The sequence below is a fragment of the Zalophus californianus genome, chromosome 4 (genome assembly GCF_009762305.2).
Source record: "Zalophus californianus isolate mZalCal1 chromosome 4, mZalCal1.pri.v2, whole genome shotgun sequence".
In the NCBI taxonomy this organism is placed as follows: Eukaryota; Metazoa; Chordata; class Mammalia; order Carnivora; family Otariidae; genus Zalophus; species Zalophus californianus.
Genome location: NC_045598.1, coordinates 43124710 through 43151434, shown reverse-complemented (window position 1 = coordinate 43151434; position 26725 = coordinate 43124710). Strand labels below are relative to the sequence as shown.

Genomic DNA, 26725 nt, shown 5'->3' with positions numbered 1-26725 from the left:
ACAGTGGAGGGACCGAGGCTATTTGACCAAATTCCTTAAGTAGAAGAGGCCTAGGAATATAAGACTAATGAAAGGTCTTAATGTCCACATGGCTTTTGGAGGCAGACCTTGAATGAAAATGAGCAAAATTGGCTGGGTGAGGACTGTGGTAAACTTGAGAGCGCGGGCTTCACCCGAAGGGGAAGCTGTGGGTTAGCTTCAGTCCATAGGTTATAAGAATTTGGAGCTGGTGTGCCGTAGGTCCCCTGCCCCCCATTAAGTGAAGCCTGAAAGCCAAAAATATTGTGGGTGAAATTTTCCACTTTTTAAAATGCTGGCAATTAATCTTGATATTTAAAAAAAATCCCTGTATGGGTCACAGCAAGCATCATTACTTTGGAGGGGCCATAGACCAAAAACAAAGAGATTACAAATGAGAAATGATTTAGGTAAGACCATGAATGTCAGATTGTAAAGGATTCTAGAGTGTTTCAGTTCTCAACATTCAGATTAGCATTTATTTTAACTCAACAAACATTTATTGAATGCTTACTATATACCAAGCAATGTGCTAGAAGCCAGAGATTCAAAGATGAAAATACACTCTTGGAACTGACTTCTGGTGGGAGGCACATAAGTAATGACAGGACAGTGTAATTGCTAAAAGGAAGTCTGTCACAAAGGAGTCTGAATGGGTAGGATGATGGTTGATAATGGAAGGAGGCCTTGTATGTCCAGGTAGGAGTTTGCATTTTGTAGGGACAGGATGCCATTAGAGGATTTTAAGTAGGCTAGTTATATCACATTAGCATGTTAGATCATTGTAACCTTGGGTTGGTGGGGGGGGTGTCATGGGTCTGACCAAATAGGAATTATTCATTACTTTAAATTGCTGTCACATCCCATTGCTCAGTCAAAATTTGCTTCTAATTTTGCAAAACTTAAAAAAAACCTCAGTCTTAATTTTTAAATTGATTCTTCAAATATTTCCAAAGTCTGGCACTTTAAATGTTTGATGTTTTATGGTAGTTTTATTAAGACGATAGAATGCTAATGTAATTTATTTGTCTTTGTGCCTTGTACTGAAGTGGCTGGAAAAATATTCCTTTGTTTTTATACAACAGAATCTATAAATTGGTGGTTATAATTGTCAAAGAAGGTGTTTACAGATCATATTTGTAGATGGATCCTGGGCAGATTCATCTCTGGTGTGACTTCTGTTAACTTGAAAAAATTCTGTGGAAAATGGATAAATGTGCACCTTTTATCGGTACACTTTTGCAGTACAGGTTTGTTTTAGTCAAGTAACAGCCGTGGTAGGACCTTGCGGTAACACTGGACATATCCCAGTGCAATAATTGAAGTTGTTGCCGTTTGAAAATAAAATATAAATTGATAGGTTCGTTTGTTTAACACAGCTTAGATTTAGAGAAACTGACCTTGAAGGTGAAGGTATTGTCTTGGAGGTGGGGGGGCGGGTGGAGAAAACAAGAGAGGCTGCAGCAGTCTGACGGAAGAGGATGTAGAATGCTCCACGAGTGGTCACTGAGCTGCAGTAGTAAAAGCTGGATGTTGAGAATGTGAACCCAAAGGAACCAAGCTCCTGAGCCTTGGGTAAATGCGTGAAACCAAAACCTGAGATGTTTACAGTTTGTTCAGGTTGCCCCTTCAGCACTGGATCTCTTCTTTTACAGAAGAAACTACTTTTCAGACCCCGAAATCTAGCCAGCTACCTCGGTCTTCAGTGCCACCGTTAGTTAAGACATCACTGTTTTCCTCCAAATTATCTACGCCTGATGTTGGAAGTCCCCTCAGAAGCCCATTTGGCTCTAGTGTAGTGAATCGGATGGCTGGAATTTTTGATGTAAATACCTGCTATGGATCCTCCCAAAGTTCTCAGCTAATAAGAAGAGGGCCAAGATTGTGGACTTCTGCTTCTGGTAAGGGGACTGTTTTCTAAAATTTGAAATGTCATAGTTACAGAGACTCAGATATCCTGAGTTTTCACCTTCATGGTTTTTTGTTTTCTGTTTTTTTATTTAGATCAGCAAATGACTGAATTTTCTATTCCTTCTCCATCTAACTCTGTTAGTGCTGAGGGTAAGACAGCGAGACAACCCAGTTTGATTTATTCATGGATTCAGAATAAACGTGAACAGGTAGGATGATATGGTTATAGGATTTATATTAGCATGTATCATTGAGAGCATCAAGGATGCCACGTGAATAAGCCATCAGGGATAAATAAGACTTTTTTTTTGATGCTTCATGTATTAAGTTGACTCATGACATTGCCAGTATTTGACTGGTTTTGAGTTATATAAATTGCAATTTCATATGACTTTACCTAATGTGACGCCTTTGATCTGTGAATTCTTTCATTTAAGAAATAGTTACTGAGTTCTTTATATATGCAGAGTGTGGTTTTAGGCACTGGGAAAACAGCAAACAAAAGCCCCTGACCATTTGTTTACATTCCAGTGAAGGGAAATAGATGAACAAGCAAATGTATTAAACTATATCTCTTTAAATATAAAAATATTCTATTAATTGTAGGACTTATTTTGTGTACTGTTAAGGAAAAAAGTTGCCAGTTAAACCATGACATGCTATTGATTATAAGATGCATCCCAATGTTATATTCAAAATATGAACAATATGTGTTTTAAAAGGGAAGAAATTTGATGTCTTAAGTGCTATATAGAAAAATAGAGCAGGTAAGAGAGGTCTCATTGGTAAGGCAACACTTGATTAGAGACCTGAAGGGAAGGCAGGGAACAGCAAAATGCCAAGGTCTTCAGGTGGGAGTGGACTTGGTTTGGGTGAAGGATAGCATGGACACTAGTAGGTGGTGGGGAAGAGAGAGAGGTAGCAGGCACCCAGAGCTCACCAGGCACATTAGCTGTTGTGAAGACTCACATTTTCTCTGAGTGAGACAGAAAGCCACAGGATGGTTTTGTCCACGAGAATGACACGATGTAACCTTACATTTTGAAAGTGCTGTTTTAGCTGTCGTGTTGAGATGAGATTCTCGGAGGGCAGGAATAGGAGCAGAGAGACAGTTGTAATAGCTGTTGAGGTAATCTAAGTAGGAGATGATGGTATCTGTCACCAGAGTGGTTGTGGTAGAGACTGTAAGATGTGATCAAGGTCTGGATATATTTTGAAAGCAGGTGTAATAGGATTGGCTTATGGTCTGGTTGTGATGTAAAAGAGAGAGTCAATGTTGACTTTCAAGTTTTTGGCCTGAGAATCTTCTGAAATAATATAGTTGCAATTAGCTGATGATTCTGGAAGAGGAGATTTGATAGAGGTGAGGTAGGGAAATCCTGAGTTCGGTTTATGTCCATTTTGAGATGCTTATTAGACAACCAATTGAAAATAAGGAGTAAGAACTGAGATACAGATCCAGAGTGTAGGGATAGAAATGGGAATTTGGAAGTCATCAGCATACAGAGAGTATTTAAAGCCATGAGACTCCATGAAAACTCTTTGGGATTGGATACAGAAGAAGAGAGATGCCAGAACGGGACCCTCCAGGGACTACAGGTCTGGGAGATGAGGGGGAATGGCAGAAGAGACCAAGTGACTGGAGGTGAGAAGAGAACCGAGAGGAGGAGTGGCCACATTCTGCTGATAGGTAGCCTAAGAGCTGAACTAGGAAGAGCTTGTGCTGGGAATGTAGAGGTCATTGAGTCCTTGATGAGCTTCTGGGTGGAGCAGCTGGGATGAATGCCGATTGTATGGGGCCAGGAGAGATTGGGGGAGGAATCAGGCCACACGGAGAGCTGGATCTTTCAAGGAGTTTTGCTATAAGGGGTGCAGAGAAATGGGGTAATTAATAGCTGGTGGGAGTTGAGGGGTCAAAGAAGGGTTTTATTTTTTATTTATTTATTTATTTTTTAAGATTTTATTTATTTGAGAGAGAGAGAATGAGAGATAGCACGAGAGAGAAGAGGGTCAGAGGGAGAAGCAGACTCCCTGCCGAGCAGGGAGCCCCATGCGGGACTCGATAGTGGGTCTCCAGGATCATGACCTGAGCCGAAGGCAGTCGCTTAACCAACTGAGCCACCCAGGCGCCCAAAAGGGTTTTCTTTTTTAAGATGGGAGTTCTGACAACATCTTTGCTGATGGAATGATTGATTAATAGAGACTGTGGGCATTTTACAAACTTTGGGATCCCATTTGCCCTACATGCCATAAATCTGCCATGTCATGAATTCACTTTCAAGTCAGTTGGGGTATGTAGCTTTCAGCTTAATACTAAGAAAATTGTTTCCCATGTCAGTGTCAACTAGTAGAAAACCATTTCATCTCTTAAGATTTTTTTTTGTAAGGGAAACACACTCTTTTGGTATTAAGAGGCTAAAGGGCAAGACAGTTGTAGAGAATTGAATAAGAAAATATCACTGGAACCACTTTGAATTCCTTTTATCAGAGGGCTCTAATTCGGGGGTTAGCATGTGTACATGGAAATGCAGTTTAGGTTAGACGACCCATCTTGGTTATCTAATTTATAGTACAAAGGTATTTACTTATGTAGTTTACTGCAAATATTGTTCTTTGTAAGATGTGAAGTGTTTCACAGCAAGAACCTGGGAATGTGTTAACATTGTATTTGAAAAGAATTGAAAACTGTAAATGTGTTCATTCTTCCTTTTCTCCAACTCAGGTTAAGAATTTCTTATCAAAACGGGTGCTGATAATGTATTTTTTCAGTAAGGTAAGAATATATAGTTAGAGTGTTGGGAATGGCGGGGAGAGGAAATCAAATAAGAAATGAAGTACCAGGTTGGATTTGACTTCTAAATACTGAGTTCGATCCTAGCAAGTCAGACAGCTCTGTAGAGCGCTTCAGCAAACCTCTGTGAGGAAGAGCTGCCCTAGCACTCAGCTCATCTCAGTGACTTCCTAAGGCTTGACTCCAGTTGACCTCCTGAGTCTCCTGGCTGCAAGCAGCTTTGTGCTTCTTTTTTTTTTTTTTTTTTTAAAGATTTTATTTATTTATTTGACAGAGAGATAGAGTACAGGTAGGCAGAGAGGCAGGCAGAGGGAGAGGGAGAAGCAGGCTCTCCGCTGAGCAGGGAGCCCGATGTGGGGCTCGATCCCAGAACCCTGGGATCATGACCTGAGCCGAAGGCAGACGCTTAACCGACTGAGCCACCCAGGCGCCCCAGCTTTGTGCTTCTTGCAAAATGATCAAATCCATGGCGGTCCTTCATGGCTTATTGTCTTGCTACAATCTTTGTGGCCAGTTTGGTGTTCAGAAGAGAGATGACTAGATTAGGTTGCAGATGTTAAGCTTGTGTGGGATAAAAAGTTGTAATTCAGGCCACAAACTAAATGACTTTCCAGCTTGTGTGTCAGCTGCTCCAGCTGCCATAGGAGAGTAACTCTGAATTGCAGAAGCTAAAAAAGCCTTCCTTTTTCACTCACTACAGCTGTTGTATGTTAATCCTTTAATGAGCAAAACCTTTGCCCATATGCAGGGGAAAGAATTTTTGTTTTGTTTTATTTTAATCTAACTTCTTTAGTTCTGAAGATATTACAGTATTAGCTAATACTGTACTCCCAAGTGCACTGGCGTGCATCATTCATTTTTATTCTGTGGGGAGAGATCTGAGTAAGAGTAACTCTGATAGAACATAGGTACACAGAACAAAGAATCGTTTCAAGAGCTTGAAACTGTTTTCTCACTTTGGTGGCAGGGAAGATCCACCCACCTAGCAATGACCTTTACCCAAAAGAATCTACCTCAGGGTTTCCATTAGAGCTTTGGGACAAACTATCAGCCCCCTGAGGAAGGTGTTTACACCAAGAGGAAGAGGGGTTGGCCAAAGTTTTACTTCAGAGGATGGGAAGAAAATTCACCCTTGTGTCTTATGCACGCCATATTCTTTCCTCTTAAGTTCCCTCATTTAATTCTAATAGCATTCCTGTGAGATGTCTCTCTGTCCTTATTTTACAGATAAGGAAGCTTGAGGCTCAGAGGGGTCAAGTAACTAGCCTAAGGGCACGTAGCCAGTAAGTGGCAGAGCGGATGCTCAACAAGATCCGCTTTTTCCGTGGAAGTGAACGGCTGCCTTGATTCTAGTTTTGCAGGTGGATCTATTTTATGATAAGGAGTTGTAGACACCGCTGTTTGGTGTTGAGAAACGTAACATGCTGATGTACTTAATAGGCTTCATTGGGTACGTCACAAAGTCAGCATTTGTTTAAATGGGCCAATTGTTGCTCCCTACTCTTCGACCTTGCTATATTAAAGAAGGTTGTATGGTATTTCTTTGGAGTGGGGCTGAGAGTAGACAGTTTTAAGAGAGGTAAGATGTATTTAGGCAGTTCTGAGGTTTAAAAAAAAAACATTGTAACCATTCTCTTAAGTGATCTCTATACTAATCTGAGGTGGATTGAGTGTGTGTAACTCTTATTTGAAATGAGAAACTGAGACAGATTTAGAGATTGGGCAAGGGTCACACAGTAAGTTGGTGGCCGAATGCTTTACTGCAGTTAAATCATATTGTATAAGAATTCCAGATTTTAATTCTTGAGAGGCAGCTCTGAATTTTTTATTGTTATAAGCTACCTAGTTGATTAGATGAAATAACAGAGTTAATGCCCAGGGGAACTTACTTAAATGTTTCTGTTGTATTGTAGCACCCAGAGGCCTCTATTCAGGCTGTTTTTTCAGATGCCCAAATGCATATTTGGGCATTAGAAGGTAAGCATTCGCAGTGAACTACAACTCTGATTTTAATTATTGGTTAAATACTGAAGTATCTCCAAAAAAAAAAAAAAAAGTACTGAAGTGTATCCATGAAAGGTCAGTTCTGGACCTTGACCTCAATCTTTGAATTTTTAGATACATCTTTATATCTTTGTTTTATATAGAGCATTTTTCTTAGATATTTAAGTGTACTTTAATTTGGGCAGAAATTATCCTTGCATTTAAGCAGAGAAACTGAGCCTGGGATTCTTGCCTGTCTTTTCTACTTCAAAAAACTGCAGTTAATAGATTGTTTTCAATTGTCAACTTATATTGACATAACATTTTTAACATTTTAATGTATTTAATTTAGCTTTAATATGAATACTTAGTTGTTAAATAACTTTTTTTTCATCTCCTAGATCCTGCCTTCTCAGTGCTTAAAATGATACTTTCTCAGAGAGCCCTTTCCTGACCCCCTATGAAAAGTATCCTCACAGCTGTCACTCTGTTCCCTTATTCCGCTTTGTTTTTCTTTCTACCACTCATTACTACCAAACACAATATTATTTAAAAATTTTTTTTCCTGCTAGAATGCAGACTCATCTTTTCATGACCCCATGTAGTTGAGGACCTTTTCAGTGCCTGTTCCAATCTTTTGCCCATTTTTCTATTGTACTACTGCCCTCTTCTGTTTTAAGGTCTTTATATATTCAGGATATTAATCCTTTCTCAGCAGATGTATTGCAAATAGATTTACCTAATTTGGATTTCCTTTTAATTTGTTTTTTTCTTTTCCTCTTGAGGTCTGTCTCACTTAGTAGCAGCATCATTTACTGAAGATAGATTTGGAGTTGTCCAGACTACACTACCAGCTATTCTTAATACCTTGTTGACGCTGCAAGAGGTAGGCAGTATTTGGATTTGGTAGAGGTCGTGTCTTTGCCTCCCTCCCAGGTTTTTCGGTTTATTTCTTACAGATCACATTTATTGAGTGACGAAGCATATGTTAGAAGTTAAATATGGTACTGTTCTCACCCTTGGGAGATTACAGTCTAAGAGAGACCAGGAAGAGAAACTGCTGATTCCTTTGTAAATAATAATTTTATAGAAAAAAGAAGTTACTAAACCTCTGGTATTAATCAGGTTATTTAGGATATTAGGATTCTGTTTAGTGATGTAAATTTGGATCCTTACACAACTTGTAGCTACTAAAAGTGACCTGTAGTTAAGTTATCCATGCAGTTAAATGTTACCTATTGGCCAGAGACTCAAGAAGATAGAGCTGAGCCTCGTGGATGCCTGCTCCCAGACTGGGTGCACAGTTTTAAAGTAGCAGGTCTTTTTAGTCCTAGATGTAAAGACAGAAAAATAAAACCTGTTTCTTGCCTTTGAATAGGCTGCCTTTCCTGACTTCATGTTGGGTGCCGTGTCACTGTAGCTGTAAGTCAGATGAGAGATAGGAACGCTGGGTGCCAGAAGCATCTTGAGGTGGGAGCTGGGCTGCGCAGTAGGTTTTCTGGAGGAATGGTGTTGAAGTAGGTTTAAAGGAGGACAGTTGGTGCATCCTTGAGTCTTGGGAAGCAGTGTAAGACTGAAAAGAAAACATGTTTCGCTGTTCCTTTCTTCAACTCTCAATTTATTTTACCTCTTAGAAAGTCTTAACCATCAAAGCCAGTGATTTTTGTTTTTCCCCCTTTGAATTCTTTCTGTGCTCGTTTTCTCATGTATGTTTTTTAAGACGTGTGTAGGGCGCCTGGGTGGCTCAGTTGGTTAAGCGACTGCCTTCGGCTCAGGTCATGATCCTGGAGTCCCGGGATCGAGTCCCGCATCGGGCTCCCTGCTCAGCGGGGAGTCTGCTTCTCCCTCCGACCCTCTTCCCTCTCGTGCTCTCTATCTCTCATTCTCTCTCTCTCAAATAAATAAATAAAATCTTAAAAAAAAAAAGACTTGTGTGTACACGGAATAGTTTTATTATTTGTACTCTTATCCCAGCTACCTTGCTCTAAAGAAAGAATTTCCTAGTATTTTGCACACCATCTAACAGTCGCCTTGCCTGAGCACACAGTAGGGTTCTCAGGACTTGGGCATATCTTCAACACTCATAGCATAGTTTGTTTTTCATCACGCTGGCAGTGTAGTTTACAATAAAGTAATAACAGGATAGTACTTTGTAGTCTATGGAGCGATTTCTTCTCATATTTTGTTTTTTTTTCAATTAGGAAGACTTATTTTTAAATTTTCTAAATACCAAACTTCTTTTTTTATTTTATTGAACTTTTTAAATTCAAGTATAATTAGTATACAGTGTTATTATAAGTTTAAGGTTTACCATATAATGATCCAAGAGTTCTATACATTGCTCAGTGCTCATACAATATGTGTGCTCTTAATTCCCTTCATCTATTTCATCCATCCCCCACCAACTTCCCTCTGGCAACCACCAGTTTGTTCTCCATAGTTAAGAGTCTGTTGTTCTTTTGTTTGTTTGTCTCTTTTTCTTTGTTTTCTTTTTTTTTAAGATTTTATTTGAGAAACAGAGCACGAGCAGGGGGGAGGGGCAGAGGGAGAGGGAGAAACAGACTCCCCATGGAGTGGGGAGCCTGACGCAGGGCTTGATCCCAGGACCTGAGCTGAAGGGAGATGCTTAACCAACTGAGCCACCCAGGCACCCCTTGTTTGTTTTGTTTCTTAACTCTAACCTCACTCCTGTCAGAATGGCTAAAATCAAAAACACAAGAAGTAACAAGTGTTAGTGAGAATGTGGAGAAAAAGGAACCCTCGTGCACTGTTGGTGGGAATGCAAACTGGTGCAGCCACTGTGGAAAACCGTATGGAGGTTCCTCAAAACATTAAAAATAGAATTACCGTATGATCCAGTAATTCCACTACTGGGTGTTCACTCAAAGAAAATGAAAACACTAATTTGAAAAGATATATGCACCCCTGTGTTTATTGTAGCATTATTTACAACAGCCAAGATATGGAAGCAACCCAAGTGTCCATCCCTAGATGAACAGATAAAGAAGATTTGGGGACGGACACACACACACACACACACACACACACACAGGAATATCACTCAGCCATAAAAAAGAATGAGATCTTGTCATTTGCACCAACATGGCTAGATCTAGAGAGTATTATGCTAAGTGAAATGTCAGAGAAAGATAAATGCCCTATGATTTCACTCATACCTTCTTTTTTTGGGTCATCATAGCTGTCTTGTGAAGGAAGGTAGGACAGGGCTATTTAGGTCTGTTTTACAGATGAGGGAAGTTTGGGAGTGTGGTGACTCACCTCAGGTCTCACACACAAGTCTCATATGTGGCAGAGCTGGCACTTGAGCCTGAGCTATTTGCAGGGTATTAGCAGTATAGAACTGTGGATTTGAAGGCTCAGAGACCCTTGACCAATATTCTTTTATAAGTCACAGTTCATTCTCTGTTCCTCTAGACTCCTGTGCTGCTCTACCCAATGTTTGTGTAGTACTCCAAAAGAAATGATTTTTCTTTAAATTTTTAACAACTCCATAAGGTTAGAATAAGGCCTTATTGTATAGGATTGTGTCTCTCTCAAAAAGTCTGTATCTATTGGTATGACTTACTCAGGATCATGCTCAGTAAATGGTCGAGGCAGATTTAAAAACGAGGCTTTCACACCCCAAGCCTCTGTGAGGGCTTGGAGGGGTATGCATTTCTTAACCTCCTTTCGTAAGATAGAATGGCAGTATGTCAGAAGGACCAAAGTCTGAGAGCTAGAGTCAGTTTTACCTGTGTCTAAATCCTAGCTCCTACTACTTCCTAGCTGTGCAACCTTGGAAATACATTTATCATATTTCATTGAATCTAGGATATCATTAATTAGAAGATACATCTCCAATTCAGAAATTATAAAATGGGGGGGAAGTGTTTTATGTAACCAATAAATATCGTAATCTCTAAACATCAGCATCTGTATCTGGAAAATGGAGGGAGTGATAACAGTACTTACCTCATAGGGATGTGAATTCTGAATGAGATCATCTCTGTAAAGCACTCAAGGTACCTGTCCCATATTATGTGCCCAGCAGATGTAAGCTTTTATTACTTTGTTACTATTACCATGTTGTATGACAGTGTTCTTAGAGTGATACAGGAGAAAATGTCTTTCAAGACTTAAAAAAAGTATTGCTATCAATACTGTAAGCAAACTTGAGCACTAGGTGTTGTATGTAAGCAATGAACCACTGAATTCTACTCCAGAAACCAATATTACACTGTATGTTAACTAACAAATTTAAATTTAAATAAAAAAATACTGTAAGCAAGCATCCCAAGAGACACAGTGTCAGGCAGATGCCCAGTTCAGGTCCAGCCTCCAGTACTTTCTTAGAGACCAGGGGTAATTTATTAAATGTCTTTCAGATCAGTGTCTTCATCTTTAAAATATAGCACCTTGCAGGGTTATTATGAGGGTTAGAGAAAATCTGTAAAAAGCCTAGAGTGGTGTAAACTGCCTGGCAATTATCAGACAGTTACTGTGTGCTAAGATACAGAATAAAAAAAGGTCTGGTTCCTGCCCTTTAGGAGCTTACAGAATATAAAACAGATAATTGACGAATACAAATAGTTAACTACAATTGTAATAAGTACCCCAATGTACAGAAATGCAGGTCAGGTATGCAATAAATAGCAGGTACTATTATTATAAAAACATCTCATTAAATGAAATGGTTGTGATGTTAGCATGGTGGCTTTGTTAGCAAATTATTTTATTATTTAAGTGAGATAACATACATAAAGCAGTTAACTCAGTTTCTGCCACATGTTAACCACAATCAGTAAATTTAGCTATCAGCAGCATCATCTAATATTTTTATTACTTTGTAGCTGTGGTTCTTGTCGGGGCGATTTTGCTCCCCAGGAGACTTTGGGCAATGCATGGAGACATTGTGATTGGCACAGAGAGAGGTTAGGGCTACTGGCATCTGTTGGGTGGAGACCTCGGATGCTGCTAAATGGCCTGTAATGTGCAGGGCAGCTGCCACAACAGAGAATCACCCAGTCCAAAATGTCAGTGGTACTGAGATTGAGAAACTCTGCTCTGTAGTCATGATTTCCATTAAGAAATTCCCTAACAAAGTTGTTATCCTTACCATTTGTTTGGGATTCTGGCTTTAGTGGAATAAACCTTTATTTAACTAGGTTATAAGTAGGATCCTTGAGACCAGGGACTTTGAAGTCTCTGCACAGTGGACATTTGTTAACGCACTGATAGATAAGTACTCACAGGAGAGCAACTGGGCTTTTCTCTTCATTTGGCTTTGGTGCATATACTCCTGCACATAAATCCAAATAGGCCCGAAGTGTCTATTTTCATAGAATAGCTCTTCTTTAGGCTTCTATAAGGGATTTTTAACTTCTCCTGAAGAGTATATTGTTCAGTGGTATCCTGTACTCACCACTTACCCATTTCATTGTTTGGGATAATTCTTAACTAGATATTTGAGATCCCAGTTGTATAATCTGAGTCTTCAGGCCAGGAACCATGTGTAGTGCATAAAATGAGTGCTCAAAGATACTTGTTTAATCTCACAGCTAATTGAGTACTTCAGTTCTGACCATGGGGCACATCATTAAATATTATAAACTGGTCTTCCATAGATTTAAGTTATTCATGTACGACTTTCATAGTTTTTGCTGTAACTTTATTACCATATATTATTGTCATATTATTAGTCATATGCCACCTGAACTATGATTTTCTTAGTATTTTAAGTCATTCGTTTTTAACTTAAATTTATTTAAAAGGAAATTTTATATCACTTTTGTAAAAGGAAAACTAGCTTGAGTTGCTACAAATAAAATATAGGTGTACAGTTCCTTATCTCAAACCCTAGGATATATCTCAAAATTCAGATCTTTTTAGATTTTAAGAATATAACATTGTATATGTATCATATATTACATAATACTCCTATTGGAATCTGAGGTAGAATCCCCTTTATCAGATACATTAATACTTTTCTCCAGTGAAATATCTTGAGTATTCATATTTAGTGAAATAAAGACTGAATAGCCTGTGTCAGCTCAGGTCAGGCTTTACTGCCAGATGAAGTCAGGTCAGCTTTTGCCACCAACAGTTACAAAAGTTTTTGTTTTCAGGGCTTTTCTGGATTTTAGTATTAAGGATAAGACAATTAAAATGAGAAAAGACAATAATTAAAAGCTCTAGCTAGTAGATACTATTGTTTGCTGAAGTCCCTGAACCTGAAACCTGTTTATCCTTTGTCATAAAAGGAGATTAGTGAGGATGAAAGATGTGTTGTGGACATATTAGCTCCAAACTCAAGACTTTTCCTCCCTCATTTAACTCTACATCCTTAGGGTCTGTTGTTCCTTACTTATTTTTTGCATTTCTTTTTTGAGCTGTTCCCACTGTTTGTAGGAGCTGATATTTTATGACTTATTCTTAGAGGTCTTTTGAAGAACTAAGAAGAAACAGTTCAGTAAAATTCATTCTTATGCATTTACCCTTAGGATGCTTTTAAAATCTAAGATGTATTTTGGAATCTTAGTGATTTTCCATTTCCAGTATCTTGGAACAGTTTGCTCTTTGATCATCCTAGGCATTATTTCATCATTACTCATCAGTTATTTCCAATTGTGGTAAAAAGACCAATGAGAAAACAGGAGAATGATGGAATCACGTAGTATCACGTCATCTTTCAAGAAAAGGCCTATAAGCAATTTGGACACACATCTTTATAGTCTTTTTTAAAATTTTTTATTATGTTAATCACTTTTTTTTTACGCTTTCATTGAATACGGTTGCTAATTCAGAATTCTAAAATTTTTTATTCACACTGGTAATGGGAAGAAAATTGTATGTTCAATAATTATTTAGATAAATCAGAACATGAATGCAAATAGATAGCACTCTAGACAGCTCTGTCAAATCAAAATATAATGCAATGTACTTATGTAACCTTACATTTTCTAGGAGTTACTGTATTACTTACTAAGTACTGTAATACTTACCTGTATTAAAAAAATACAGGTGAGGTTAATTTTAATGATATATTTTATTTTATTTTTATTTATTTATTTTTGATATATTTTATTTAACTCAGTAGATCTACAATATTATAATTTTATCATGTAATCAATACAACAATTACTAATGAGATATTCTACGTATTTTTTAACACTAAGTCTTCAAGATCTGATATGTATTTTTCACTTACAGCATATCTCAGTTGAGAGCTGCCACATTTCAAGTGCTTAGTAGCTACATGTATCTCAGTGGTTACCGTATTGGATAGCACTGCTCTAGATTTTAATGGTGATCATATAAGAGGAATTTCAGACTGTGAATCTTCAGATGATAATATTCTAGGTGTATTTTCTCAAACTCAAGAATAAATGACAGAAAAAAGGAAATATATGTGATATTCTCATCCAGTAAGTCATTCAGGAGGAAAGACTTGTCTCACAATATTTTATAATAACCTGTGAATCATCCCATTTGGTCAAAAGTACATGTGACAGTATTCTTTCATTTTCTATGATATTTTGCACCAAAATTTACTTTATATGGTTCATAAGTGGGTAAGTGCTGAAGGTATACAAAGGTGTATACAAAGGTAATCGGAAGGAAGTAGATGATGTTGAAATGAAAAAACTCACTGGATTGGTCATTTGAATTTTTCTTTATAAACCTAAGAATGAAAATGTTTTCCAGTTACAGTGCAAGGAAAATGGCTAGTCTCTCTTCAACAAAATTATGAGCTGTCAAAAATTTTTAAAAATACTGCATTTTGATGGTATCGTTCTTCTGTAGATTTTTTTTTAAGATTTTATTTATTTGACAGAGAGAGACACAGCGAGAGAGGGAACACAAGCAGTGGGAATGGGAGAGGGTTCAGAAGCAGGCTTCCCGCTGAGGAGGGAGCCCGAAGCGGGGCTCGATCCCAGGACCTGGAATCGTGACTAGAGCCAAAGGCAGACGCTTAACGACTGAGCCACCCAGGCGCCCCTGTAGATTTTTTATAAGATGACTTTAAATTATAAAAAGGGTCTATTGGACCCAGGTGGTAAATGATGATGACTATTTTTCCTTGTCTGATGAGGGTTGGTTAGAAAGTTTGCAAGAAAATTGAAGTAACTTTATCCCTTATGATTCGGTGTTATCTAATGTTGCTTAAGTTTGTCATTGAATACCACCTCCCATACTGCCTAAAATTATCTCAAATATGTCCCAGTCTTAGGAAACACTCTTAAAAGTTACTGTTGAAAGAATAAACGATTGGACTTGAACTTGTCATGGCAAACTGAACACACGCATTAAATCTTGTTCCTTCCCCCAAACTCTGCTAAACTATAGTAAAAAGACTTTTAAAAAGACATAAATCCATAAACAGGAGAGGAGACAACAGCGACAGAGTCTTCAGAGCTGGAGAGCAGATGGTTGAAATAACTAACTTAGCAGATCCCAGAGGCAAATCTGAAGTCAGTAGTGGGACAGGCACCAAGTACCTCTGGAACCAAGGGCGAAGGGACAGGTACCAAAATAAGGATGGGTGAGAGCTGTTTGAAAATCAGTTAGATCCCTAGATTCTCTGCTGCTGGTGCTCCTCCCTCCGTTAGGGAGGTTTATCCTTTGGAGAGGGTAGAACACCGGGGTCTCTGGGCTGGCAGAGTTGTGAGTAGATAGAACAGACACAGTTGTGGGCTCTGTTTGAAAGGCATGGGGGTGTACTCGCCTGAGCACAGGCCCTCCCGACAGAGTACTGGAAAACTCTTCTTTGGGAACTCTGACTAATCCAAGAAGAAAAAGTTTACTGAGTTGGGCACCTACCCCCAAAAAAACCCATGCGGATCACTATTGTGAAGCCTGTTTTCAGTAATCTCTGTGTACTCAGCTACCCCCAAAAAAACCCATGCGGATCACTATTGTGAAGCCTGTTTTCAGTAATCTCTGTGTACTCAGCTTTGGGTCAGCTTTTTTAGGAGGTCCCACCCTCAGTTATGAGCCAGGGATCACTAGATTTCTGAGCAAAGTCTCTAATGCAGAAGATAGAGACCAAAGAAGCAAAGGAAGGGAAAGAAGAAACCGTAAAAACAAAATACCAAAACAACAAAAATCATTAAAATCCTCAGAAATAGGAGAAGATATTACGTCCTTGAAACAAAAATAGGATGCTAAAATAAAAAAGATCACTCGTAATATAAAAGAGTTCTTGAAATTAAAAACTTGATGGCAGAAATCATTTTAACTGTTTTTAGTTCTTTTGGTGGTTACATCCATAAGTATAAAGAATAGGCTTATACTATTATTTCTTGTCATTGTAGACATGATCTTGCTCTAGTACATTAATCCACTTATACTTTCATATCTTCAGTTTTCCCTTTTCTTAATGTAGTTATATCATTTAAAAATTACATCATTTACCTTGGATCTTTAAAAGATATACTTAAATCTCTTTATCAAGTATAAATAAAGTCAGTTCTCCCCACCTATTCTTGCTCACAGATACTTTATCATCTAGAAATGAAAAGGAAGATAAGCTAGTTTAGTAAATAACTTTATTTACGTAAAGTGTAGTTTTGGTCTTGTCTTTCTTTTTGCTGAGATTTATAATAAAAGTATACTCTTAGCTGTCACACACCTTAAGCAGAGTAGGATATCTGTGTTTCGCTTCCCAGCTTTGCATTTTCAAGGCCATTGGAGTGTAGCTCCTTTTTAGAGGACGGGTCTGGACTTTTCCCTGCTAACTGCTGTCGGGGCTGAGCCTCCACGGTGTTGTTTCTCAAATGGTTTTTGTTTTATTTTTCCCCAGCAAACTGTTCTGACTGTGATCCAAAATAAATGTTGTCTAATATGTCTGTATGATGTGTGTATCTCTGTCTATTTGAAATAAAATCTCCTTAATCCTTTGGACTAATATGGCTTTCTTCATATTCTGAACTATTTACTTTCTTTCTTGATCTAGGCAGTCGATAAGTACTTCAAGCTTCCTCATGCTTCCAGTAAACCACCTCGGATTTCAGGAAGCCTTGTGGACACTTCTTATAAAACATTAAGATTTGCATTTAGAGCATCACTAAAAACTGCCATCTATCGAATAACTACTACATTTGGTGAACATTTGAAGTAAGTTTACCTGTTTTAATCCATGATAAGAATCCACTTTCAGGAATTCTGTTGAGAAATAGGTATGAGAATTACAAAGGCTCACATGTTGAACATGTTCTTTTGGGGCTTTCATGATTCCTACTGGGAATTAACAGCTTGGATTTAGACTTAATATTTATATTTTAAAATTGGACCTATCATATAAGCTTTGGGGCCTTCTTTCATATAGACAACAAAGAAGATAGAAAGTTATAAAAGCAGTAAATGTAATTTCATATAGATATATATGAATTATGTATGTAATTTTTTTTAATTACCAAAACATCCTTATGAGAGAAAAAAGGCAAAAAATGGAGTACCTTTTCAGAAAACCATATTAAAAATAATTCTGATACTACATCTTGGTCAGCTAACTGAGACTTGGGGTGAGCAGAGTGTTCCATAAACGAGTCCTTGGTACTTTGTGAATCATGCTGGAAAAACAGTGACAGATCATAACACCTTTGGAAACGGAACCAGAGAGAAAACCACAAATGCCAAACCTGTTTATATTTAGTTTCATTGATGTTTATTGCTTTCTTCTCATGAAACATCTAGTTAGGCAGGATAAGGGATACAAGTTATTAACTGTGTTTATCACAATTATAAATGAACTTTAGAGTACATAAGAGATTGCTTTTTCTGTATGCAGAACTATCAATAAATAGTTCAGAACTTCCTCATACTGCCTGCTTTTAGAAACAGCAATATATTTCCTTTTACTTCCATAATACCCAGCAGAAATAGGTTTTTATGGAACACTTGGTTCTGTTTGGGAATGTAAAGAGCTGTAAGAGGTTTATTCACTTGTATAAAAACAAAATTTTATCTAGAGCCTTCTAGATCTGTGCTCTCCAATACGATAGCTGCATATGGTTGTTTAAATTTAAATTAACTAAAAATTCAGTTTGTCAGTCACACTGGCCACATTTTAAGCCCTCAGTAACTACATATGGCTAGTGGCTGCCATATTAGCTTAGATCTAAAACATTTTTGTCATTGCAGAAAGTTTATTGGGACAGCACTGTTCTAGACAATACACTTAGCACTTTATACATGTTTTTTTCATTTCCTTTTCTCAAAGAGTCTGTGAAGTGTAGAAGTTATCATAACTCTACAGATATGGAAACTGAGGCTCAAGGAGGTTAAGAACTTGCCTAATAGCACAGTCTAGTTGGCATTAGAACATGAACCTGAAATCAGGTCTTCCTACTCTTAAAATGCCACCTTTTCTCCCTGTACACTGGACTGCCTCTAAGATGTAAGGTGCCATGGAGGATGCTCGATGGATGTGGAGCGTGAAATAGTTGTATTGATGATAGAGCAAAAACAGGGAGAAAGGGGGACACAGGGAGTTTTAGATAAGAAAGGGGGATAGATGACTGATTGAAAAAAATTAGAATGAAATTCTGCCTTCGTTTCTTTTCTCTGGGAAGAGCCATGTTTTAAACATGATGAGGTCAGCAGAGACTATTTTGTATGTCTAGGACAGAATGGTGTGTTGGGAAAAAAGATGTGGAGTTAAAACATTTGGATTCATGTCTAGTGACGTCATTAACTGTCTGTGGTTGCGGTCAAGTTCCCTAATGATTTAACTTGCCCATGATTATGCAGAGCCAGAAGTCAGACTCAAATCTTTCTGACCCAGAGTCTCTCCACCGGTGTCTGTACTCTTAACTGGTAGGCTGTGTTGTCTCCCCTAACCTCGGACTTCTTCACAAATGTCTGTTGACCTCTGTTACCCTCTTGTGGAAGAGGTGTGTCATTCGGCCTCACTGGCACCTAGAGGGAGTACACACAGTAAAGTACTTGAAGTGGTTCAACTGGAGGCAGCTGCAAGGTTTAAGCTAGCAGAGATGTAAGGCAATTTGGGGTGGTTCGTAGTGAAATTATTATAATGAGACTTTTTTGGGCACTTTTAAAACTGGTAACTTTCTGTAACCTGGAATTTTACCATTTAATAATAACATCTTCAGCAGCCAGAAAACCAGAATCTTTCATTGTATTCAGTTTTTGCCCAAAAGTTTAAAAGGAAGTTTTCTACTAGTTTCGGTATATATTTGCCCTAATTTTGTCAAGGTAATGCATTTTAGTGGGGGTGAGCGTGGGGAGAGAACTCCGTTTCCCCATCCACGACATGACTTATGTTCAAAGGGAAAACTAAATCTAAACCACCAAGCTGTTACCTTTGAAAACGATTAGTGGAGTCTATTGTGTTTTAACCAAACATTTTAGTTTAAAGGATTTTATATTAAAGGCAATTCAAATACTCCACAGCTCAAAGATAATGTTGGAATCTGGTTTAAATAAAATAATAAAATCCAGAAAATCTGCCAGGCCTGGAACTCTGCACAGCAGGTTCCATAGCAGAGCAGGTTAAAATCGATGCTTTCACTTGTCAGTCTTAATTTGCTTTGGTCTTTTAGAAGGTAGAAGCATGCTGTTACTGAATGCAAGCCCTCCTCCTCATTAGATTAAGGAGGGTTTTCATCCAGCTTTCTCAGAAGTACTAAATAAGTGAAGATTTCTATTTGTTTTTAATTGTTTTGAAAAATATTGACTCTGTGCTCTGTGGTTCACTTAATATGCTTAATGTAAAATAAAGCTTATGCTTTGAATTTATGTTTCATTTAGTGCTGTGCAAGCATCTGCAGAACATCAGAAAAGACTTCAACAGTTCTTGGAGTTCAAAGAATAGCTCAGTAATATAAACTGTGTTCATTACACTGCTGATACAGCTACAGATGGGACAGTAAATGTTCAGCATTCTTGGATCAGAAGAAAATGGACTAATTAGATGCTTCCTTTGTCGTGGTGGTTGCTTTGAAAACTATACTTTAATGGGAGAAATCATGGAAAGAAATTCTCAACAGAATAACTGAAAACTGCCTTTTCTGTACCTATTGCTTTTTGTGTGTGTGGTATAATAAAATCTTTATTCAGTTTTACAGAAGCCTCTATGGCGGTAAAAATGTCTCTAGCTTCTATAGCTTAATAATAATAGCTGGAAAATTTTTAGAATTTACTTTTGAGCTGAGTAGAGCTAGTTCAGAAGGTAAAATAGGTTGACTTGATTCAATCTTCCTAATTGTGCTGAGAGTTTTAACTCTCTGTACACTCGAAATCCATAAGCCTTTTAAGAGTTTTTTTTTTTTACTGAAGGATAAAAGTGGTAACAGCGCAGAAAAATTCACAGAAAAATTACTGTTTCAAGGACATATTTTGTTAATCTGGTAGGTTGTGTTTTTCTTTCCAGGGACAAATTAAATTTGCATGATTGTCCAAAAAGGATCTCAATTTACAGATGCTAACTCTGTGTAAAGGAATGTGGAAAAATTCAGTTCTTAAGTTACAAGATTAAACATTCACATTTGGTTTTCGAAAGACGATTGACAACTATGAATTTGTTTTGTATCATGCTGGTAAACAATAAGTATATGGGTATTTTCCCAACTAGTTTTGCTTTCTTTTTCTGGAACAAGATATTAAGTGATTGCAGAGGTTTTCAAGTGAGAGAAGTTTTGCAACAAAAACCAGGAAACTTTCCCTTTTTGCTCTCCATTCCCTCCACCCCCACCCTTCATCTTCATTAGATCAGATTATGTGGTGAAGCCTGTTTGGCTTCACAGAGGGAGCAGCCTTTGCCGTGTTAACTGGCTAATAAAAATATATTAGGAAAATCTTTACAACCAGAAACAACTTAGTCATCAAATAGCAAGTGAAACCAAAATGTCGGAGGGCTTACTGTACTTGGGAGTATGTCGTATGTCCCAAAAGTGAGCGAGGTAATTTTATAATTTATTAGATCAGCTTCTTTGGAGATGAAAGATAGGAAGTCCCACTGGTAGGTATTCACTGTTGGCATAGGGCTGAAATGCTTCCTTGTAATTCTTTTCCTATTGTTCCCTCTACTTTCCCCCAATTTCTTCTTTAAAGCCAGTACAGTATTGTATATGAATCTTTAATGTGGTATGTATGTCTGCCATTTGTCTGATTACTTGATGCATTATATCTTTATTCCTTTTGTTTGTTGCCCCTTCAACCAGCACATGCCAAATTATAAATGAATCCTGCTGGCTTTTAGAGTGTCTTTAGGAGACAATTCCCCAGTTGTCAAGTGTTTGGAGTATTTAGGCTAATTGCTACTTCTTTCTTTCTTTCTTTTCTTCCTTTCCTCCTTTCCTCCTCTCTCTCTCTCTCTCTCTTTCTTCCTCTTCTCATCTGAAGTGGGGTGCTCTCTTTTTTGAATATGAACATTGAATTTTGAATGTGGTAGTTCCTTGGAGATGACCAGAAGATTGTGGCTAGGTTGACTGAAAACTGTTGGGTTCCATGTTTTAGAGCTATTGAGCTTTTTCTGTTCCACTCCGTGCTGCCCCTGGCTGAAGCATTTTGGGAGAAAAGGACTCTTAACCTTCTGCTTCCACTGAAGAATAATTGTGGTATGTGACCCATTGGATTCCTGAGAGTGAGGATGGGATGATCCCTTTAATATCTGACTAAGTTTAGGGTTTTGCCGTTTCCCATATACTTTGGGAAAAGGTATATTTGATGAGCAATGTGAACATTTCTGAGGTGTTCATCTCTATTTTCTATCAAGGGAATGTGTTGTGTACAAAATACAGGTCACATAATGTCCACATGGTGGAGATTTGGAAACTGCCTCCACAAATCTGGACTGTATTTAGTAGATAAGAGAGTCAGTTCCTTTTCCCCATTGTGTGGATAATCTACACACCATCTGTTTGGGTAGGGTGTTGCTCAATCACCTGTTATTAAAGAGAGCTCCTTCTCCTTTGTACAAGGAAGAGGATCTTAGGAAGGCCAAGAGGAGGGAAGCATTTCCTTTCATGAGGTCACATCCTGCCTGTGAGCCCACTGATGCTATGACATTGACCTGAAAGTTAGAGCATGTTCTTTAAAAGCTTTTCTTTGTCAGTACAAAACATGGTTCTGTCAGCTCTTGTAGTGTTTGCTTGACCTTATGGAAGGTATAAATTCACATAGCATCTTTCCCAGGGAACTAGGAAACTGTCCTACAATAAACCATGTACAGTTGAGTGGCTGTGGATAAGCAGCAGTTTGTCACTTTGCTGGATTTGTTCCTTGGTAATTGTTTTGTATATCTTCCTGTAAATATGGTAATCTGTTTATATCCTTTTGTATATCACTGACACTGAATTGGGTAGAAAAATAAATTGACAGTTTTTCTGAACGGGACTACTAAAATACGTGTATCCTCGAGGTCAATTTAATTTCTGGTGTGTGTGTGTTTCTTGAGCCATTTAGTCTCAGTTGCTTATAAAACTTGGAAAGGTTTAACTTTTTGAGAAATGAGGCGCTCTTGCCCCTAACTGGACTGATTTGGTGGGTGATCTGTGTTCAATGAGAACTAAGGAGACTGAATTCTGAAGGTCTCTTCCAAATCTAAACCAAGGATGCAGGTGCTGAAAGGCATCTCTTTTCTGGCTGGAATAGTGTTTTGAGTGGATCATATTCCCCAAGGCTAACAGTTATGTCTGTCAGCTTTACTTAAATTAGTCTGAACTTCACCTCAAGGTAGTTAAGGTGCTACACGAAGGCCCTCAACTCCCTCTTTTGCTCTCCCAACCCATAGTCTTCTTTCTCTAAAACCAAATAGCTTAAAACAAAGATAGCTCTAATTCCACAGTTAACAGTCCATCTATTCGTAGCAAGCTGCTGACCACCATTTTAAAATAAGCAAAACTGTTTTTGTGTTAAGGGGAATAAGACAAGGTGGGACAAGCACATACCCCCGTAGTTCTCAGTCATGGTCCTAAGCAACCTTCACATTGCTGTAGTGATTTGTACGTTGATCCAGAGCTAGCTAATCATTCAGAAACAGTCACCAAATGGCTGTTACGGCCCAGCTATTAGAAACAAATTGAACTGTGAACAAGACAGTCCTTGCCCTTGAGGAGTTTATAATCTAATGCAGTGGCATTTGAAACTTGGACCCAGAAACATGAGATTCACAGGGAGTGCCCATTAGAGGTGTAGAGTCGGGCCTCCACTGCAGGGCAGACTTGGCTTCAGGAGGTCTGGACTGGTTCCCAAGAGATGTAGTTTGTAACAAATTCTAAGCAGTGGTCTGAATCACACTGGGAGAAGGGTTTACTTTAGATCAGGAGTTAATCAAACTTAGCATGCATCAGAACCTTTGGAAAGCTTATTAAAACAGATTGCTGGGCCCCACCTCCAGCATTTCTGATTCAGTAGGTTTGGGGTGGGGCCCAAGAGTTTATATTTCCAGCAAGTGTCAGGTGATGCTGATGCTGCAAGTTAGGAGACCACACTTTGAGAAGCACGGCTCAAGTGGATTTCTCTTATGTGGGGCTCTCAGATGAGTGTCTGAAGCACATGAACTATTATTTGCTAGAAGGTAGACTTCTTCCATCTGATTCACTTACTGGAAAGCTTGAAGAATATGGTTAGACCCCATAGGTAAGATTGGAATGCTGAGAAATAGGTTTCATATACTTACCTTGAAATTGGAGCAGGTGATAGATCATGAGTTGCCCTGCCATGCCATTATGTGCTTGTGCTCATGTTCCCTTGCCTGAATTTCTGCCTTGGCACGTTTCCCATCCTTCACAATGAGCTTAGCCTTTCCAAATACTCCCAGATAGATTTCCATGTGTTTTTTCAATGCTTTGTCATTCCCTCTTTGGACCTTAACTGATTACAAATCCGTGTCCCCTTGTAGACTATGAACTCCCTCTCCTCCCAGGATTCCAGTCACATTTTCTTAATCTATCATCTATATCTTATCTTCTCTATTTTAATATTTTTGACTTTCTATGCTTTATTCTGGATAGTTCCTTCTGACCCATTTTTTTTTTTTTTAGATTTATTTATTTTGAGAGAGAGCACAAGCTGGGGAGGGGCAGAGGGAGAGGGAGAAGCAGGCTCCCCACGGATCCCAGGACCCTGAAATCATGACCTGAGCCGAAGGCAGCCGCTTAACTGACTGAGCCACCCAGGCACCCCCTGACCTATCATTTTCTTCAACTAAGTCTAATCAGCAGTTAAATTTATCTGTGAACTCATGTAGACTATGAGCTCCACTAACAATAATTTCCCAATAAATGAGTGAAAATTAGCGGTCCTTTCTAGGGTTCCTTGAGTTTTCATCTTTAGCAGATCTTTATAATTCTGAAATCTAGAGGGTTTTTTTTATTGGTTAAGTTTGGTGACAATTTTTTTTTAACTTTTCTTTAAAATTTTTTATTGTTATGTTAATCACCATACATTACATCATTAGTTTTTGATGTAGTGTTCCATGATTCATTGTTTGTGCATAACACCCTGTGCTCCACGCAGAACGTGCCCTCTTTAATACCCATCACCAGGTTAACCCATCGCCCCACCCCCCTCCCCTCTAGAACCCTCAGTTTGTTTTTCAGAGTCCATCGTCTCTCATGGTGGTGACAAAATGTATTTGGCAGCAAAACCTGACCTGAATTGATGTGGGGCTATTTGTAGTATTTCATATAGTTTGACTATGCTTATAGTCATAGTATGTTTGACTGTGAGGTGCTGTCCCATACCCCACGAGAGTGTTATGTAATATGCATCATTATTACCTTTCTAATATCTGAAAAGTTCTTTATTCTGAAACATCTGGCTTCAGGAGTTTAAGACAAGGTGGTGTAGACCCGTTTTTGTAAAATGCTGTTAATTCTTCCATTCACTCACTGCCTACCGTATTACCAGACCCTGAGATAGGCACTGATTGTACAAGGTCATAGACCTTGTCCTCAAAGCATTCGCCCCCCTGTGTGGGAGAAGTAAATGGAGGCAACCCTTGTTGGCAAAGAACCTTACTTACACAATTGTTGTGTCTTGCTATTGCTGTGGTTGATTGAGCATCTATTCTGCTCCTAGCCTATTCCAACCAATAGTTGTTGCTTGCATTTGTGCCCACCTCCTTTATGGACCATTTCAGCACTAAATGCAGCATCTCAGGTCCTGGCGCTAGCCTGCTTCATTGCTTGCATTATTTTGCAGGAGCCGTGTGGCTCCGCCTTGCCTCCAACTGCTCGTAGTCTCCCTGCACACACATATCTTACCAGATACGGTTGAGTGTGCCTTGCAAGAAATCCTGGTGGTAAAGCAGTTCTGGAAAACCTGTGGGATGTCCCTGGCAGAGAAACATTAGAAGGTGGCCTCTCAATCACAGGCCTTTACCTTGAAAGTCTTTTAAAGATATGTTGACTCTTGATTGACTTATCCTATTTGTCTCTCAACTTATTAGTAACAGTAGTCTACAGTCTTGAAAAAATAGAATACACTAGGGGTGCTGGGTGGCGCAGTTGGTTAAGCGTCTGACTCTTGGTTTTGGCTTGGGTTGTGATCTCAGCGTCGTGGGATCACCCTGTGTCAGGGGCTTGAGATCTTTTCTCCCTCTCCCTCTGCCCTTCCTGCTCATGCTGTCTCTCTCTCAAATAAATACATAAATTTAAAAAAAATATATATATAAAATACTAGTCCCTCCCTAACATTATGACCCTTAGTTGCAAGGACACAATCCCCACCTCAGTTTAGCATAAGCATAAAAAAGGGAGTTGATTCTAAGGGTACCAGGAAAGTCTTGGTAAGCACAAATACAGATTTGCTTCTGTGAAGAACCTGGAAAGTTTTCAGGATCTCTAAATGGTTCTCTGCTTCTTTCTGCTTCAGTGCTTTATTCTGTCTCCCTGTCTTCTGGCCTTCCGCTCGCTCCAGCTGCCCTCTAGCTCCTGAGTTTATGTAATGGAGACTGGTCATTTCTGAATGACAACCACATTCCTCATTGAAAGAAATTAGCCCAAATGGATCAAGTATTCAAGAGTCTAATTAGGCTTGAGGGAAAAGGTCATGCAGTGCCAACATAGCTTCTGCAAGCTTACCTTTGTTGATTAGGAGAGAAAGGAGGGTAGGGGCAGTTACCAGAGCCTCCAAAGATAGGGGCAAAAATTTGGGCCTACAAAGGCCTACAAAGAGAGGCTGTTAAGTCCCTTTGCTTTGGGTTCGGACCCCAAAAGGCTGCACCCTAGAGGGAAGGGTAAAGAGGAAATAGAACGAATGCATTGTAGTTGAGTTAGAATTCCCATTAAATTGATTTGTGGTAATCCCTGTTTGCCAGTGTTTCTAGGTTCTGGTAGAAACTATCATAAATCCTCTGTGGAGAAAAACAACATCCTAGGCTTCAATTATTTTTACAAACAAGTTTTCAAATACAGTGTCTGCACACAATTAAAAATAACCAGGCATAGGAAGAGACAACATGAATGAGAACAACAAAAGCAAGAGACAATAGAATAGACCCATAGGGGCTCCAGATTGATTAGTTAGGAGACAAATTAAATTAATTTATGTATATTGTTTTTATTTTAATTCCAGTATAGTTTGCATACAGTGTAATATTAGTTTCAGGTATACAACTTAGTGATTCAACACTTCCATACAACATCTGGTGCTCATCGCAACAAGTGCACTCTTTGATCCCCATCACCTGTTTAGCCCATTCTTCTACCCACCTCTCCTCTGTTAACCAGTTTGTTCTCTACGGTTAAGAGTCTGATTGTTGGTTTCTCTCTCTCTTCTTTTTCCTTTGCTAATTTGTTTTGTTTCTTAAATTCCACATATGAATGAAATCATATGGTAATTTGACTTTCTCTGACTGCCTTGTTTCACTTAGCATTGTACTCTCTAGCTCCATCATAGCAAATGGCAAGATTTCAGTTTTAGGGCTAAATAATATTCCATTGTATATATATACACCCCATCTTCTTTATCCATTCATCTATGGTTGGGCACTTGGACTGCTTCCATAATTTGTCTGTCGTAAATAATGCTGCTCTAAACGTAGTGGTGCATGTA

The 26725-nt window shown here is 38.6% G+C and overlaps 1 protein-coding gene across 1 annotated transcript in view; it reads left to right on the top strand.

Moving 5' to 3' along the window:
* NDC1 (NDC1 transmembrane nucleoporin) overlaps positions 1-22089 on the top strand; it is a 44388-nt gene extending 22299 nt beyond the window's left edge. The window contains exons 12-18 of the mRNA XM_027571553.2: positions 1674-1919; positions 2023-2138; positions 4652-4702; positions 6634-6697; positions 7489-7589; positions 16659-16819; positions 19475-22089. Coding sequence (XP_027427354.1) covers positions 1674-1919; positions 2023-2138; positions 4652-4702; positions 6634-6697; positions 7489-7589; positions 16659-16819; positions 19475-19538 — 803 coding nt within the window. The 3' untranslated portion in view covers positions 19539-22089. The remainder of the gene's footprint in view (positions 1-1673; positions 1920-2022; positions 2139-4651; positions 4703-6633; positions 6698-7488; positions 7590-16658; positions 16820-19474) is intronic.
* Positions 22090-26725: the final 4636 nt, after the last annotated feature.